This window comes from Vidua macroura, chromosome 10 (assembly GCF_024509145.1).
Source record: "Vidua macroura isolate BioBank_ID:100142 chromosome 10, ASM2450914v1, whole genome shotgun sequence".
Lineage (NCBI taxonomy): Eukaryota > Metazoa > Chordata > Aves > Passeriformes > Viduidae > Vidua > Vidua macroura.
Window position 1 is genome coordinate 6,945,565 of NC_071580.1, and position 18,098 is coordinate 6,963,662.

The 18,098-nt window shown below is 42.3% G+C and overlaps 1 protein-coding gene across 4 annotated transcripts in view; it reads right to left on the bottom strand.

Annotated features, from left to right (window-relative positions):
• Positions 1-1,177: 1,177 nt before the first annotated feature.
• The window catches only part of GNB4 (G protein subunit beta 4), a 30,963-nt gene continuing 14,042 nt past the window's right edge, over positions 1,178-18,098 (bottom strand). For all 4 annotated transcript variants that reach the window (XM_053986865.1, XM_053986868.1, XM_053986866.1 and 1 more), the window contains exons 2-10: positions 16,102-16,201; positions 11,803-11,841; positions 10,997-11,103; positions 10,079-10,142; positions 9,170-9,332; positions 8,929-8,995; positions 8,593-8,794; positions 7,212-7,428; positions 1,178-6,004 (exon numbers count right to left, since the gene is read on the bottom strand). In XM_053986865.1, coding sequence (XP_053842840.1) covers positions 5,898-6,004; positions 7,212-7,428; positions 8,593-8,794; positions 8,929-8,995; positions 9,170-9,332; positions 10,079-10,142; positions 10,997-11,103; positions 11,803-11,841; positions 16,102-16,158 — 1,023 coding nt within the window. In that variant the 5' untranslated portion in view covers positions 16,159-16,201 and the 3' untranslated portion in view covers positions 1,178-5,897. The remainder of the gene's footprint in view (positions 6,005-7,211; positions 7,429-8,592; positions 8,795-8,928; positions 8,996-9,169; positions 9,333-10,078; positions 10,143-10,996; positions 11,104-11,802; positions 11,842-16,101; positions 16,202-18,098) is intronic.

An 18,098-nucleotide genomic window follows, 5' to 3' on the forward strand; every position in this document is an offset into this window, starting at 1 on the left:
CCATGTGGGTGTGATTTTGTTTAGTGAAGTACAAACTCTGGCATGGGAAAGGACTCCTGACATGTTTGGAAAGCAGGTGCCAGTGTGTTGGGTAGCAGTTCCTCTTGAAAGGGCAGCAAATATGAGGGTGAACTGCAGTAAGGAAATGCAGTGGGCTCAAGGCTCCTCTGGCTACATCCTTGAGCCAAGAGGATATAAAAGTGATGGCATAAAAGTGAACCTGTGTCTTGCAGTTGGTAGAGCAGTGAAGTGGTCCTTTGGCTGTGAGCACATGGCTAGAGCCATGCTCAGGTGAGCTCACAGCCAGGCACAGCAGGGTGTGCTGAGATGATCTGAGTACAATTGGTTCAGGTTGAGAAGGGGCTCAGGGTGGCAGGAGAGGCCTGGAGCTCCTGTTGCTGCATTCGGGAGCAGGACATGGTGAAACTCCCTGCCCAGCCCCTCTGCTGTAGAACAGGTCTCCTCTAGGTCAGACTCCAGGCAGCTGTGCTGGAGTCCTTGACCTTTGCTCACCTCCAGCAAAGCCTCTTTAAAAGCCTTCTGCTCTTGCTGTCTGTAGTCATTCAACATCTACTTTTTTCTAACTATACTTTTTAAAATTATTTTAAAAGAAAGGCCTTTTCAGAGTATTTATATATTTTTATGGCAGTGTTAATACTAAGTTAAAGATTGAGCTCAAGGTATACGGAGTTTGCTATTTTCAAGTAACTAAGGGCTGTCTCATCAGGGAGTAGATATAAGATGTAATGCTAGAGGTGTTAAGGGAAGACAGCAGTTCCACCAGTGTGTTCAGGTGTTTCTTCTGACAGTGCATGGGGAGTCCTGGGGGTTTGAGGGAAAGTGTGGCATCCACCCCTGAGAAACAGCCCAGCCTTGGTGTTGGTGAGGGCATAGCTGGGTATCAGTGCTCTGCTTCTGGAGCATTTGTATTGACAATGTATCAAGATAAAACTTTCAATGCATGTGTTCTACAGTTATTTATTAAAAAAAGTCTACCCCTTTGCTCTACTAAGTTCTTCGGCAGCTCTGTCGCAGGTGGAGGCCTGCACATCACTCCCACAGGTGATGCAGATCCAGGACAGGTCCCAGCTGCTGCTGTGTGGCTGCTCCATCCCCAGGCCAGGGACACTTTGGGCCCAGGGGCTGCTCTAATACAACACTGACAGCTGAGCCAGGCTGGTTAAAAGCACTTGTTTATTGGTTACAATATCAACTCATGGCAACATCTTTCACTGAGCCACTGTACAAATACAAAGAAAAAGATCCATCGTGGAAAAAAAAAAAAAAAAAAGCTATAAACAAAGTTCATAGCAAGTGATTTTTTTTTTGTCACAGGGAAGTCTTTTTACAACAGCACTGTTAAAGAACAAATGGCACAAGTCCCTGGTTTTTTAATAGCTTAAATAAAAGCTTTAAGACTGTTTCTGAATACATACATAATCCAAAGGCAGTGCAGAATCACTTCATAATTGGTAACATTACCAAAGTTTTCCAAAGTAGTCAGCAACAAGTAAAAACAAAACAAAACAAGCTGATGAGAGATGCTGGGAACTAAAGGCAAAGTAAAATTAAGCAGGTTCAGAAGCACTTTGCTTTGGACTCCTTTGGATGTAATATTTACTACAAGTGTTCAGATGCTTTTATTAAAAAAAAAAAAAAAAAAAAAAAAGAAAAACACAAAGAGAGCACCATTGTGTAAGTAAAACAAAGGCTTGAAATACCTAAGACTATTCCACCGAAGTCCATATTAGTTAAAACCTAAACATACTGTGTGGTATAAGAATGTCAGGCACATGTAATCTGTTATCAGTTATATCAATTAGTAACACTGTTCACACATTTACCATAACAACACTGCATTAACATTCTGCATGTATTTTACATAACCAGCAATTGGATAAAAGGCTCTGGTGCCTCTGAAGTGTAGGAGGAGTGTGACCAGCATGCATGCCAGAGTACTGGATACACAGTGCACCATCAACCCATGCTAAGTACTTGGACAGGAAATGCTATCTCAAAACCAGCCATTCTGCTACACAACCATTGATACCAACTAGTCCAATTAGCCAAAACTCTCACCAACATCTTAAAGCACAGCACTAAACCTAGTGGAGGTGACAGTGTCCCCAGAGAGGACAGACTACAACTCTGGGAATGTTTTCACAATGTTTTCATTCCATCTTAAAGTAATTAATGTGAACTTCATCAAGGGATGAGCGGTTACACAACTGAAGGAAGGAGTCAACTACTTCCACCCCATGCATTACAGTAAGGACACACTGAGAGCTGCTGCTGCTCCAGCTCAGCTTTGCCAGGGCAAGGTCAGGCTCTGTCTGGGGCTGGAAAAGCCTCTTTAATGCATGTTTCCCTTTGGAGTGGTACAAATCCTGTCAATCCATGGAGCTGTCGGCTCTTCCAGTAGCGCCACGGATCTGCAGCTCAGCCCAGCAGAGGACAGCAGTGTTTGGAAGGAAAAGGGCTGCAGACAGATGGAACCAGGCCACATTACTGAAGTGCATGGGCAAACATCAGCACGAAGCCACAGCAGCTTTCTTTGGTTTCCAGAATCTCAGACTGCTTTCTCCACCAATAAACAGCCATCCAAGGCTACATGGGAACAAGCCCAGGCTGGGCACTTGCCTGAAGGGAGAACTCTCTATTGGAAAGTTAGATCACATTAGAAAATGCTGACAAACTCTATCAGAATAAAATAAACCTTGCTACACCAAGCACATGGTTCTGCTTCCCAAGCCATAACAGATTGCCTTTAGAAGAGAGGCTGGGCAAGAGTTACTGTGCCACTGTTTGGCACAATGCTTTTGGTTACTCCAGTTCTGTAATGACACAACTTACTTGAAATTCAGCTAAGGATGTAGTCTGGCTACAAACTGTTAAAGCCAGTGAAGATGTGCCCACTCATGCTGCAAGACCTGCTGCGAGCAAGTTTGCTGTCATGGTGCAGAGTCAGAAGCTGCACACCTGGGCCCATGTCAACTGCAGGCACACACCAGTTTCTTTGAAATTCAAAGCTGGGGTAAAACCTATCAAGGGTCACTTTATTACCTTCCTTCTTTTACAAGGAGCTTTTACCATAAAAGCCACCTCCACTTCAGCTGGGGCACCAACCTCCAGAGGTCCCTGCCAGCCGTCTGAAGAAGGGAATGCCACAGCCTGAGTCGTTCTGTGGCATCACACAGTACCTGTGGGTACTGCAATCTGCAGGCTTGAAAAATAACCCACAGCCAGGGCAGTAATGGAACAGCAAACGTCACCTGGGCAGGATCAATCACAGGCTTCCTACAGGCTCCAAAGACGCACCAGACGCCGATTCCCCCGCTGTGCTCAGGCTTCTCCCAGGTCTCATGTGCTGACACCAGAGCCCCTCATACCTGGGGTGAGCGAGGAGCAGAGGCAGGAAGAGCTCTGTGATGCCGTTGGAAACCTCAGCAAGTAGTTGGCATTCCTTAGGATTTATTTTAAAAGCAGTTGAATCCAAGAGGCAACAGCCACCCAACAATGACAGTGAAGTTATTTGCAGTAATACCTGTACAAGAGCCATTACCACTGTTACAGGCTACCTGAACTGGTAAGAAAAGTTATATACAGCTGTAAAATTGGTTTTGGAGTTTCACAAGTAGAAACCTGATTTAATACCAGAATGTAAAAATGGCACCTGTCTCGGCAAAGGTGTTGACTAGGAAATTGGTTCAAAACACACTTCTATGGAAAAGAATTTTTTTAGAAAAAGAATATTTTCTTAAAATTCCTTAGTAACAAATTTCCAGAATGATTCACTCAAGGCAGCTGTGAGTTAAAAAAAATAATCAAGTGCACCACTAAAAAATAAAACTGAGTCTGCAAGATCCCAAAGAGCTGCTCACTTAAGAGTTACAAGAATTCCGTAATAGTTCTATAAATGCAGACAGATCACAAAGCAAAACACTGAGGAATTCCTGTGAGACACAATACAGTGGGATTTTGGTCCTACACCACAGGCTGCTGTTAGGAAATGTTCCTTCTCCAGTGTAAGAAGCGCCTTTTTCTTATTTTGAAAGTGAATTTACCGTGATTGACTGGTACATTTATTGGCACCTTCACCATTACAGACATGGTGAGTTTACAGGCACAGTCTGGAAGTACTGAAATTTAGGACTATAAAATATCAGAAACTTGACAAAAGTCATCTCAGACAGAAATCCATTTGGATATAGTACACGATTCTGGGTCCTTCTTTTTCCTACCTGACCCAGAGACATCCAGACTTCCCATCAGTTCCAATGAATGACAACTAACAGCATCTTCCAACCTGGTAATTTAAAATTCATGTTATCCTTAAAGTAAGTCACTTAAGAGAAGCCAATAGACTTAATCCCCCATTCCAAAATAGCCACAGATGTTCAGATTCCCAAGGCAACATCCACTGTGAGTGCAGACATGCTGCCAGGCACCAAAAAGTTAAGCAACCTCCCTGAGCAGTTTCAAATGGGCATCAGTCACATGATTTTCCTGTCTTTGCACTCAACTCTACTTGGTGAGATTTCTAAGCAACTGACATCAAAATCAGAATCAAATCAGGAAAGGAGCAGAAATGGCCATCTACGGTGTTGGAGCTGCAGAACATCTGGCATCACAAAACCCCCATGGCACGGCCCTCAGTGAGCACACGGAACAAGCACATATCCTCAAGGTTATCCTGGGAAGTTTTCAGGGCTCACACAGTTGCAGTTAAGTTACACAATTCCTTTGGTAATTCACACTGCACAGAACTGACAACAAGCACTTTTGGCTGTGGTGTGCTTTGGCAACCCCTGAATTTGGAGGGGAATTACGAGCAATTAACTGCACAGTTAAATCCTCTTTAGGAATTTAAGCAAAGTCCTCCTGAATTTCTCAGTTGGTGTGGAACAAGCAATCTCTGCACACACTGCTCTGGGCTCTGAGCATCAGCCAAGTCACTGCGAGTGCAGATCAGCTGGAGCTTGTGAGGAGCCAAACCCACACGTTTGGCCAGAGCTTAGCTGGCCACAGCACTCGGCCACTTGGCTTCTGTACCCACAGACTGCATGGAATAACTGATGCAAAAACCTGCAGGGAGGAAGCTAAAACATCTGGATTTACTTTATTTTCCAATTATTTCTTCTGTTGGTGCAAGTCTACCTGGCATTAACTCCTTGGTGTTTGGAGGTCATGACTGCCAATGGATGAACCAGGAACCGCTGGCTTGAAGGAAGAACCCCCCTGATCAAAAATAGGCAAGCAGGTCAAGAAGTGAGTGAATAAGGCGGTAGGTATTAACTGGGAGTCTCCAGGGCCTTTAAAAAAATTCAAATGCCTTCCATTATAAAAAACACATACATACCATTGGCTTCACTTTATCTACAGTAAATTCACAAAAACATTTAAAACAGCAATCTAGTTCACCCACTACAAAACTCAGAAGTGACATCTCAAGTTAAAAGCAAAGCTATAAATGTAGTTCCATAAAAAATGCAAACATATTTCTTTACATACAGACAAATGTTACATGATTGGCTGCTATAACGTGTATATTCTGTTATGTACAAAAAAAAGTACAGGATTAGCAGACTGAGCACAAGCAAAAACCCTTCAAGGACAATCTAACCAAACCACCAAAAACAAAAAGACTGGCTCTTAGTTTGTCGGTCACCATGATTATGTGTGCTGGCCCCTTTTAAAAAGTCAGTGATTTCTTCCCCCCTCCCCTATTTCTTCACTTGATTTTTTTTTCTAGTTTACAGAAAGCCTTTTTGTGTAATAATCAGTGAATAGAAAAACTTCACCTGCAAATACAAGGTAGAAATGTTATTTCACAGCTATAGGCTGCAGCATTGATCTCTCCAGATCTCAAATGGAGAATGTACATGTTTGGCTCCCAGTTAATTCCAGATTCTTAGAAAACTGTCCCAAGACCCTGTAGCTACAGCCATGCCGTCATCAGTAACACCTAAACAGCTGACACGGTTGTCATGGCCAGCCAGGACACCTGGAAAAGAAGAAGCAATGGAAGTTTAGTGTCTGTAAGATGTCAAGGACTTCAATTGTTACTCTGCTTTCCCAAGTAAATCTTAAATGTACCAAAAAAGATGCAACGCAAGATCTTAATTCTCCTTTTTGTCTTTACTCTGAGGAACCACATAGACCGTAACAGCCTTATCAAAAAACCCAACAATAAGGTATGTAAAAATATCTACACACAATATTGCCTCCATTTTTCTCTCTGCCCTTATGGCTCCTTTCTGTCCTACAGATGTCTTCCCTCCTAGACAGGCTCTCTACCGGTTTTTCCCTGTTTTCTACCGTGCTGTCCACTATTTCTGCCATCCATCACTCCCAAAATCCAGTGTGATGTCTCCTGACAAAGTCCTGGATGCATTAACTACCTTGAGTTTCCCAAGGTTTGCAAACCCTAGGGATTACAAATCCCCCATATATTGTGACAAACAGAAAAGCAGCATAGCCTGCCTCTTTCCTGCTTTGGTTCTGTTTTCTCTCTAAGCCTTCTTGCCCTTTTCTGCTCTCCCAAGGCTCCCCATCCAGGTGTAGCAGAACTAAGGAAAAGGATTTCTTTTCAGTCTGAACAGCAGAACTGATGTTCAGAACTGAACCAGGCCCAAGCATTTAGATTACTGTAAGAAGTGAGAAAGAAATAGCTGTGCTGTAAAATATGCTGTGTCTTGACAAAAGTGACTGATTCAAGGACCAGAAGTTTCCACTTTCCCCTTCTCCCAACAGCAGGGAATGCAAAGCCAAAAGACTCCTGTAGCTACATCTGAATTACTGCCACTCATGGGTGCAAAATACAATGCAAACATGTAATTTTGCACTACTTAATTCCATACACTTCAGTGAAATACATTTTCTGTAGATGAAATTTTGCAGGGCATTCCTCTGCCTCCAGAGCTGGGATCTCCCAGCACACAGATCTGTAAAGCCCAAGAACAGACCTGTTCTCCTGACTCATTTACTGCTCACACCACGGAGATGGAACTAAAATGCAGCGTGACTTCTGGAAGACGCAACCAAATGCAATAAAAGGATGCCATTTCAAGACAAAACAGCATTGAAAGGAATCAAGCAGATCAACACCATCAGCACCAGCACTGGCAGCGCCCTGGCTCTGCATTCTGCACGGATTTTGGCCGCGCAGGGCTGCCGAGGCTCGGAACAGCAGCCGGCAGCCGTGTCCTCACCTGCCCTCTCCCCTTTGAGGGTGTCCCACACGTTGCAGTTGAAGTCGTCGTAGCCCGCGAGCAGGAGGCGCCCGCTCTTGGAGAAGGCGACGGAGGTGATGCCGCAGATGATGTTGTCGTGGGAATACATCATCAGCTCCTGGTCGGCGCGCAGGTCGAACAGCCGGCACGTGGCATCGTCTGAGCCGGTGGCGAACGCGTGTCCGTTCGGGAAAAACTGCAGGGTGCGAGTGAGACACAGGAGTGACACCAAAAATATACACTGCTCGTGCGTCAGCTGGACAGCACGGGATCGTTTTACTAGGCAAAGGCAGAATGGTTTATTTTAAAGAATTATCTGCATGTTGAAAAATGCATGTACGCAGCTATGCAAGGGAACACCTCTGGAACAGTACTGGGGACACCTGAGGGACTGGAATTACAGCCAGGCTGTTCCTGTGTGTGCTCCAACAGGAATCACAGGGGATGCCACTGACTCCTACAAAATGAAGCAAACCCCAGCTCTGCACATCCTGGCTGAATTGGAACACAGTGTTCCATCCTGAGCTGGTCAGCCAGGCTGGCTCAGCCAAGACAGAAGACTGCAAACGAGCAATTCAATTTCCTAAAAAAATCTACTCCAAATCCAAGTTATCCTCTTAACAGTGATACTGATTGAAATGGGAATGGAGGGAGCCCAGCACATCTCAGGGTCCAGGTCTAAGTATAGGAACTGCATTTTTATACTGATCATGTGTTTGCTATTTTCTCAGCCGTAACAATTTTTCATGTTTATCAAAAACAGATGCAGCTTCGATTTAGATTTCTTTCTCTATTTACCAGAGCCTGGGTCTTGCAATCAGAACACAGTGTTACTATGACAGAGGGGAAATATAATCCAGTTTCTAAATATTACCAAATGATTCCAGGGAATATTCAACATCAGTAGTGATTTTAACTGCCTTCCAGAATATTTTGCTAAAAGCTCTTTTTGTTCAACAAAAAAACTTTAAGATGAGGATGCCGGGCTGTGTTGCACACTCTCTGTTATATTGCATTTTTCTACAATTTTCAGTTTTTAACACGTTGCCATGTTTCAAAAAGTTTCCCTAGTCCATTCTTTACTTCTTAAAAAGAGTGATGTCTCAGTTACTGAATAAAAACACAGGTGAAACTATTCCAGGAACAGCGCAGTGCATCACAGATAATGACAATAATAATTCAGTTACAAAGTAGATTGTAAGTTATTACACAACCTTCTCCATTACATACAATTTAACATTCTCTACCCTAACTAATTGATTTTAAATCAAGGCAGCTCAGTAGACTCTAAGCTGAATTCATGCAAATGTAGCCTTTATCCTCCCCCTTTCTTCCCACATGGAAACAGGAGATCACTTACACAAACTGCATTAATGTCTGACACGTGCCCTGTGAACGACTGCCTGCACATCCCATCGCGGATATCCCAAAGCTTCGAGGAGGCATCGCAGGCACCCGAGACAAAAGTCCTCATGTCTGGACTCAGAGAGAGGCTCATCACATCTCCAGTGTGCCCAGTGAACGTGGTGGTCTGCTGGCCAGTTTCAATATCCCACAAAGCACTGCAGATGAAGTTAACACAACGTCTGTCATTATTTCAAAGTTCAAATTTTAAATACAAATTAAGGCACTGGAGAGAAAAAAAAACAGGAAGAAAGAGGGGGTGGGGGAAGGCCAACAGAGATCAAAAACTCACCAAGTGGTGTCTCCTGAGCTGGTGACAATTTGGTTGTCATCTAGGAAGCGACAACAGGACAAGTATCCTAAAAACAAAACAGTTGTGTAAGGTTTGACCCAGGAGTAATGACTGAAGGTTAAAATGCAAGAACAGCATCCAAGTTCTCCCACATAACCAGAGCACAAGCACTGCCCAGCCCAAAGCAGGGCTGTTCCCCTCGGTGCAGTAATCCAGCAGGTGAAGCAGCAGCACAGCTGACCTGTGTGCCCCGGCAGCTCCCGGCTCACTCGCACGTTGCCCTCCCTGGTTTTCAGGTTGTAGATGGAGCAGATGTTGTCCAAGCCTCCGCAGGCCACGTAGTTGCCAGAGGGAGCGTAGGCACAGGTCATCACCCAGGAGGACCTCAGGGGGATGGCATGCATCTGCAGAGACACAGCTCCTGGGTCAGAGCACACAAGCACCAGGGCCACGGGGCACCCCCAGCGCCAGTATTTGGGTTTACAACCCATAACACCCGACTGATTGCATTTTACACACCCACACCTCCTGGGTGGCAGATACCAGCAGTATCTGCAGGGCAGATTTACAGACCTTCAGTACGTTATTTCACAGCAAAGCTATTGTAAACGTAAACATTTACGATCTTCGTTTGTTCTAGTTAAGATTTCTCTGTCCAACTTTTTTACATCTTTACACTACAGGTTGTTAGACAGGATGGCTGTCCCCATGGAGACTGCCTGGTTTACAGAGGAACAGCTCCACTCCACATTACTGAAGCTTTCCCCTAACAGCTGTTTTTCTTCCTTCTCCTTCCTCTGCCCTCAAACCCAAGGCTCTCTTGTAAATTCTGAGGTTGTGTATTTCTATAATTCAAAACCAAATCAGTTTTAGAAGCAACACCACACAGGCAGAGAGCTACAGCTACTGCACTAAGCAAAGTAAGAGTGAAAATGTTACACATTACTATGTAATTAACTATTGCTTCAGAGACACAACCTACAACACATCACTAATGCTCACCCAGCCATGAAAGGAGCAAAAAGAGATTGTCTAAATGAGAAAGACTGCTTTTGATTTTTGACTTGCAAACCATGGTAAAAAACAGACACAAACCCATTCAAACACACAAGTTATATGTGAATTACTGATAAGGATTATAAATATCTACCTTATTTGTTGTATAACTATCCCAAATAATTAATTTTCCATCTTGAGAAGCACTGACTAGTAGCCTAAATATGAACAGAAAATAAAATATGTTAATATAAAACCAACAAAAAATCTCAAAATAGACATACATCATACATGATTATCAAGTGATTCAGAAGTTTCATAATTTATTACCTTCTGCTTTTTCATTTTTATTGATGGGGTGCATTTGTTGGAAAAAATCTGCAAAGACCTAGATCTCCATATCACCTGACTGAGGAATCCCATGGGGACTCATGATTGAAAATGAACACAAGCAAACAACTCACTAAAAACACATTTTATGAACTCTCTCCACAAATGCTTTCATTATTCATATAACTACACAGTTACACAAAACAAATGAGGAATTTAGGAAAAAATAAATCTTGAGAACAGATTCTAGATAAATTCCTCTCTGGAGGACATAATACAGAGCAGACCACGAGGCAGTGTTTACACCTCACCATCAGCTGCTCTAAAGGCAGCAAAACAAAACTCCTAAGTTATTTTTCCCACTATGTACAAAAAGATCTTTTTTTCAATGAAATAAAAATTTGTCAGTAAAGTTTTTAAACCCCTACCATAGAAGTTACATAATTTTCAACATTTTGGAAAGTACAATATCCAACATTCCAAAAAATATGCCTCATCACATACTCTCTCTTGCTTAAACAGACTCAAAAACTTAAGTTAAAACTGGAAGAAGGAGAAAGCAAAATGCCTATGGCAAGAACAGGCAAAGTACCTCCCTCTGAACCCCCCAGCAGTGCTGCTCTGCCATCCCCTGCCAGGCACTGACAGCACTCCAAGAGGCTCCCAGGACCTGGCATTAAACTGAAGGTGCCAGTGAGAGCCCCAGCCCTTCCCTGGCAGGTCCAAGGCTCCCTGTACACACCTGGAGTCAGATCCCCAGTGCATGGCATAGATTTTGGCTAAGTGACCTCTGAGCGTGCGCCGGGTTCGCATTTGGATTCGACCCACGGAGTCCAGACTTGTTGTGATCTAAAAATAAACAAAACAAACCCCTGAGATACTGGGAACTATTTTTAATGCACAAGATAACAAAAATACATTTGAACTTTGATAGAATATTATCTATCTTGGCACACAACAAAAAACATTAAAAAATAGGATACTGGTGTACACCCAGCAACACCGACACAAACAGATTTTACAGAGACATAACACACTTCACAGTGGTGACAATGAAACTTCAGGAAGCTCTTTTAAAATACTTCTACCTTAGACTATTTCAGATTATTAAATCTCCAAGTTTTCAATTTAATCCAATGAAAGAAAATGCTCTAGTATTCACTGCACTGTTACTTTTTAAAGTGTGGCAGAACTTTATATGCAAAATAATTCTGTTTCGAAAAAACTGCTAAAAGATGTTTATTTAAGTCTTTCTAAATATATTTAACACAATAAACATACTCTACTTAAAAGGTAAACTGGAAGCAGGATCCATTAAGGTAGTGGGGGGGGGTTGACTGGTTGGGTTTTTTTGCTGTTTTGTTTATTTGGGTTTTTTGGTGGGGCTTTATACAGTTATTTAAAACTTAACAAATACACTGTACATTTCAAAAGGCTTCTTTCACTTTATTCTTTCAGTTACTGAATAGGAACATGGTAGAGTCACAAACTGGTATTTTTATTTTTTTATCTCTCAAGTAACAGCCTACACAAAGAACAGGAACATACCTGAGCAAGAGTTGTGTCACTACAGGCTTTCCTGGCATCCTGAAACAAAAAATGGAACAAGTTGAATTGGAAAGGCAACACTGAGCATCAGCTGAGAGGGTCTAAAGGAAAAGTAACTCTTGAGCTAAATTTCAACACACTCAAAGCCACACACCACCACCAACTGACATGCCAATATTCCTTCTGTCACCCTAATCTGTTTTATTGTGCAAGGAATCTAAAAAGCAATGGCACACAACAAGGGGTATTGGAGGAAGAAGGACTTAAGAAAGGCCATGCCCCAGCAGCCTTTGAATCTCCCTTTCTACAGACTATGGGATTCAAAGGCATTTGGAGCCATCCTGAAGTCCCAGTGCCTACCCTTTTCCCTGTATTCCTTCCCTGGGGTGGATGTGCTTGCTCAGGGTGTGCTGAGCACAAGGGAAGAACTGATCCACCTGGAAAAGCAACCACATATTACACAGGATTAGCAAGCTCAGTGCCACACAGGGCTCTTGCACAGATTAGCCCTCTTGCTGGATGGGAGAGGCAGGGTGAAAATCAGCAGGCAGGATCCAGGGAGCAGGACAGACAGCAGGATTACCAAAGCTTAGTGATGATGTACTTGACACAAACTGAAGGGAAAAAAATGGCCCAGTTACACCCTCACCCATTTCAGGGAACGGGTGGTGCCCAGATCTCCATGGTTTTTTCCTTATCACAGACTCTATGGACACAGGACTTACACAGGACTTGTTTCCTGCATATGATTCAACCTGACCTAGAAAACAGACTTGACTTTCACTTGCGTAATTCAGAGTCCCAGATTGAACCCCTGGCACAGGTGAGCTCCACTGAGCCTCACCTGCAACACGGATTGTGCAAGACCTGGTTTTAGTCCCAGCTGTGACTGCGCCGCTCTCCTGCAGCTCAGGGCCCGTTCCCAGGACACAGACACAGGCATGGCCAGCACCTCCTTCTGAGAACATGGCTTCAACTGGCTTGAAGTTAGGCAGGGACTGGGCAGCACAAATTGAAGTTAAAACCATCAACAGCAGCAGCCACAGAACCCTCTCAACTCCTGGAAATTTCTCCAACTTGTGCAACCACTGAAGCAGCCACCCCAAAACGATGGTGCCTCTTCACCAGCACTTTGTGTGTCCCTCCAAAGTTCAGTCTGTGCAGATTGCTCAGTCTGTCCCTTTGAGAGCAGGAACAGAAACATTTGCTTGCACATTTTGGAACTGCCTCAACACGTTCAGGCTGGGATCTTCACGTTTTTTCAAGCTCTTGCTTGAGAGTTACTTGACATTGCAACTTTAACATTTCCTAAGTGCATGTTTATTTTGACCACCCTTTACAGCTCTCCTCCCAAAAAGCAAGCCTGAGAGTGGATTAAGTCATCTCAACTTATTTTTACAATGTCTGAACTGCAGAAATATTTATAAAATGTTGACGTCTGGAATCAGGAGGGGTTTAAAATACCAGAGCAGCAAATCCCTTAGCACTCAGGACTTATTTCATCCACAGGAAGAAACACACTGGATTTTGAATGACTATTTGATTGTCCTGAAATAGTTGAAAATGTTCAACATAAAATGAATTCTGAATGCAGTCTGAATGAAACAAAGCATTTTTTTCTGTTTAAGAGTGAGCTATTAGCAACTCCTGTATCTGAGGCTGTCTAATATTTGCCATACAATTGGCAAAATTGCAGGAAAAGGAGAGTTTCAACAGGCTATTTTAATTCTTACCTTGAAACTGTATTTCTACAAATGCATCATCGTAACAGAATCATTAGTGTCAAAACATAAAAAGGCTCCTCTATGTAATTGCAGGTTTTTCTCAGTTCATGTAGCAGACAATGCAAAATTTGTGAGGAAAATCTAACTGCTTGATCAGTGTGCAGCCCCCAGACTTTCCTAGCACACACTTCAGGTTTCAGTTTTTCCCCCAGACTACCTGTATTTTTTAAAATATAGTGTTATTTGTCCAAAATGTCTGGTTTGAATGACACTGTGCCAAGCAAGCAAAATTTCTAAAAATCATCATCCTCAATTTCAGTTCTCACAGTGAGGATACACGTATCACAGGGGAACTTCATTACAGACAGAACTAGGAATTAACTTCCATCAAGCAATCTGACAGATATCTGACAATTCACTGTTCAGTGTTCCAACTTCTGCACTACAGATTCCTGCAGTCTCAGGTTGTACAGTCTGTGCACAGACCAGAGCTCCAGCAGCAGGGAGAGACACGGGTGCCCACATCACCTAGATACTGCAAAAATAAAAATAATAGTCATGAAACACTTCTAAAATACTGCAGACTGAAGTCCATTGGGGAATCAACAGCTCTGCACTGCAGTGTCTACACCTGAGGATGCTGCTAGGTACAATCTTATCTGGACCTCACTTATCGGCACAAAGCTGGTTTTTGGTGATTATATTGTTAGAGGCAATAACAGACAAAACCCAAGCGTTGTCAACAACTAAGACAGAAAAATGGTAGCTACACATAAAACATCAAATGCTGTTAGTGACCTCATCTCTTTTCAGGAGTGCATCAAAACCAATTCCTGAAAATAACCAGCCCAGTAGATATTCTTGACACTTAAAAATCCCTATTTTTCAGATGGTCTATCTAACCTCTTACCTATCCCAAACAAAAACTGTGCAATGATTTAATAAGCAAGATAAATAGCCATCTCTTCAAATATGAAACTGAATTATTTGGTCAGAAAGTTTCATGGACATTAAGTCGTCAGAAGCATTTTTAATTGCCTATTTATCTGAAGTTAGAATTAAGCACAAGGTAGCCAAGCCTGCACTCAGATGCCAAGAGGCAATCACCAGTTGCCACTGCTGAGCCAAGGGACTCCAAAGGCAATATAACCACGGTTACTCAGCTACAGCTGATAGATCCAGTTACAAGTTTGGGTGGTAGAGTTACAAAGGAAATGTTAATTTGACCTAAAGCCACAAAATGGAGCCATTACCCACGAGTCCATCAGATTTCTGTGCTCCAAAATTTAAAAAATAAGCAAACATTCCTGCAGCACAGTCTAAGCCCTCTAACTTGCCTGGTAGCTCTTTCTTCCCACAGTTTTGCATGAAACCAGACTCACTGATTACCAAGACTGAACAAAGACTTAACTGGCTCCCCTCAACATAACATCATGATAAAGTCTTTACACAGCGTGCAGAGAAGAACTGAAAAATTATGTACCCCTTTTAGCAATGCAATTCTGTAATAAAGCTTAAATTGGAACAAAAATATTAGTATTTTAAGCTAAAAATTATTTGTATCCTCTACAGAGTTGGTGGAAGGGGCACAGTGCCACAGCACTGCCTGATCCCCACCTTGTCTCTCCACAGTGTGTGAAGGACACAGAGCTCTCCTTGGATGGCACTGAATGAGCAGCATCTGTCCCCAGCACAGTCCTGACACACCAAGTGTGCTCAGCACAGGGCTGACAGCACCCAGCAGCCTCACACCTCACACGAGACACCACACAACAACTGCTGCCAGCACATGCCATGCTAAAAAAAAGCCTCTGTGCATGCAACATATTCCAAGAAACCTGTACTCTTCACTGATAGGAATGTTTGCAAATAAGTCATTCCCATATAAATCAGATTTATGAATGCTTCATGCTTTGAAAATTTTGATGAAAAATAAACAGACTTTGAAGATCTTTATTATACTTTACTGAAAGCTGCATCACTGATATATAAATGCACATTGCAAAAGATTCCTGGAAAACTGACTTTGGGCATGACAGCTCATACTTGGTTTATCTTCAGTGAGTAAATACAACAAAAAAAAATAGCCTGTATGGGGGCATCAGCATTTAATAAAAATAAACTCAACAGGAAGCCAAGAAACAGTGCTTGTAGAAATGACATCCACTCTGGAAGGCTCTCTCACACTCCCTGCTTTAACCTCAGGCTTCTCATGGGTCACTTTTAGCCCAGGACCAAGCTTTTTTAAGACCCTTAAGCCAAACTTGTCACGCCTAGGTTCTAGAAGTTTGCTGCTCCCCTCTGTTTCTAAAAACCCAGAACATAAAACTTGCAGAAACACATACACTCCCTAGCACCAAAACCCAGCAAACTAAAACAGGAAATAAAATATTTTGTTCAAGAAATATTACAAATTTACTTTATTATACCAATGGCTTTTCTGATTTTTACTCAAATATTCTGAAAATATTTTAAGCTCTGTACGAGTTAAACAGGAACAACTGATAGATCTTTACAGTTTGGTCCCATAAAGGAGAAACTTTATCATGGAAAATAGGCAAGTCACAATTCTTACTCTGATTTGGTTTCGCAGCTGCTCTGCCTCCTGCCGTAACTGCTCCAGCTCACTCATCTTCTTCAGCCTCTATTTCTCACACTCCACTGGTGAAGAAAACCTGCCAAGAAGAGGGAAGAAAGAGATACTGAAAGTTATTTTTCTCCTCTTTAAAAAACATAACAAAAAACCTAAGAATCTGTGTATATATATATTTTTAAATTCAGCTTTTAGAAAGGCTTCCAAATAGACATTCCCTTTAGTAGACCATGTTAATGAATTTGGCAAGACCTAAGTGATTTCAATTCCTGAATTACCATGAAAAGCAGAATTAAATGAAGTCTATTTTGAATATAAAAGCAACTGTCAACAGAACCACCCACTGTACTTTATAAACCTGTTTTGTAGCAGCTCCCTGGTCCCCCGCCCAGAAATCTCTGTCAGTCTGTGCCCCAGGATGGCAACACAGAGCAGAGGCTGCAGGAGCCCCCAGCACTTACTCCTGGGCTCAGCAGGGCTGTGATACAAGCACCTTGCACAGGACATCCAGGGCAGACTTGGTTTTAATTAAAGATGAAATTTTTGAATCTTAGACTACAGCTGAAATAACAGATTATCTCCACTTTTTTCTCATGCATTTTTTGGGCAAAACACAATGATCTTTTCATTTCAAAAGCACCCACAGAGTGAGAAGGGATAGCAAAAACCAAACCCTCCCTAAAAGCATCCTTTCGCTGATACAGCCCTCTGCTCCCTAAGGCAGCTGTCATCTGAACGAGGACTCCAAGCAAACTTAATAAAAAGATCAATTAACAGTAAGACCACATGCAGGCACATTTTCAGGTTAGTAAGCTGTTTTTTCAAATTAAATTTTTGCATTTGATTTTTTTCAGTGTGTTGAACAAAGTTTCCTCAGATAAATTTTCAGGTTTTTTATCCCCAGCACAGCACCACATTCAAACACCACTAGAAACCTCTTAAGTCTATTCACACACATAGAGACTTCAAAATCCTTGCAGTGAAAGCAACATCAGCAAGTAAATTGCTCACAGACAAGCCAGGCACTTATTTGTAATTTTTTCATGACAGAAAAAGCACACCAGAAAGGTGATGATGGTGGTCCCATGACATTATATGAAAAGCCGAAACACTTCTAGCTTGTAGAAGAAGACAGACAAGTCAAGACTACTGCTCACAAAATTAAAATTGAGGAAGAAAGGAAAAGAAGCAGGAAGAAGAACCTATTCAAAACATTAGTCTAAGTTTCCTATTTCCTCCACTGAAAAATGGCCAAAAACCAGAGGAAAAAAGGTCACAGTGTGTCTGGTAAGCTGTAGACCTCTGGGGAAACCCCTTTATTTGGTCCAGCTATTGGTCCTCTGCAGTTCAGTAGTGATGTGCCCTAACAGGCTGACTCTGGAAAGGTTTTTTTCATCTATCAAACACCACACTCAAAGATTTAGAAGAGTGAGAAGTTTTGGTTCAAAGCAATTTGCAGTAAAATTATCATCCTTATACTAACAGTTTATACAAGTGTTTGAGAGCTACGAAGTTTATTCTTCTCAAGAAGAAAAGTATCTTCACTAATTATCCATCTACTTCCTTTCAATCTCTGTGCTTGCCACAGGCATCACTTCAAGTCCGTTTCAGAACCAACTCACAAACACACATTAAGTTGGATCATCTCCAAATCAAAATACATCCTCATCAGTAAGAGGGATGGTGACTCAGCTCTAACTAGTATTTCCAGCTACATGTAAGCAAACTGTGAGGTTCACACATTTCCCTTCCTTAAACCTGTGCTCTGCTCAACTACAAAGATGTTGTAATTCACATGGGAATTCTTGAGGAGACATCTCCATCTCCTACTGTGCTCCTTTTTCAGCAGCCCAGACTATTTAACACTGCTGAATGCACAGCAGGCATGACATACAAGCCATCAACATTCATGTCCAATTTTAAAGATTAAGCATTAAAAACATTACTTTAGCACACACACTGATCACATACCTTTATAG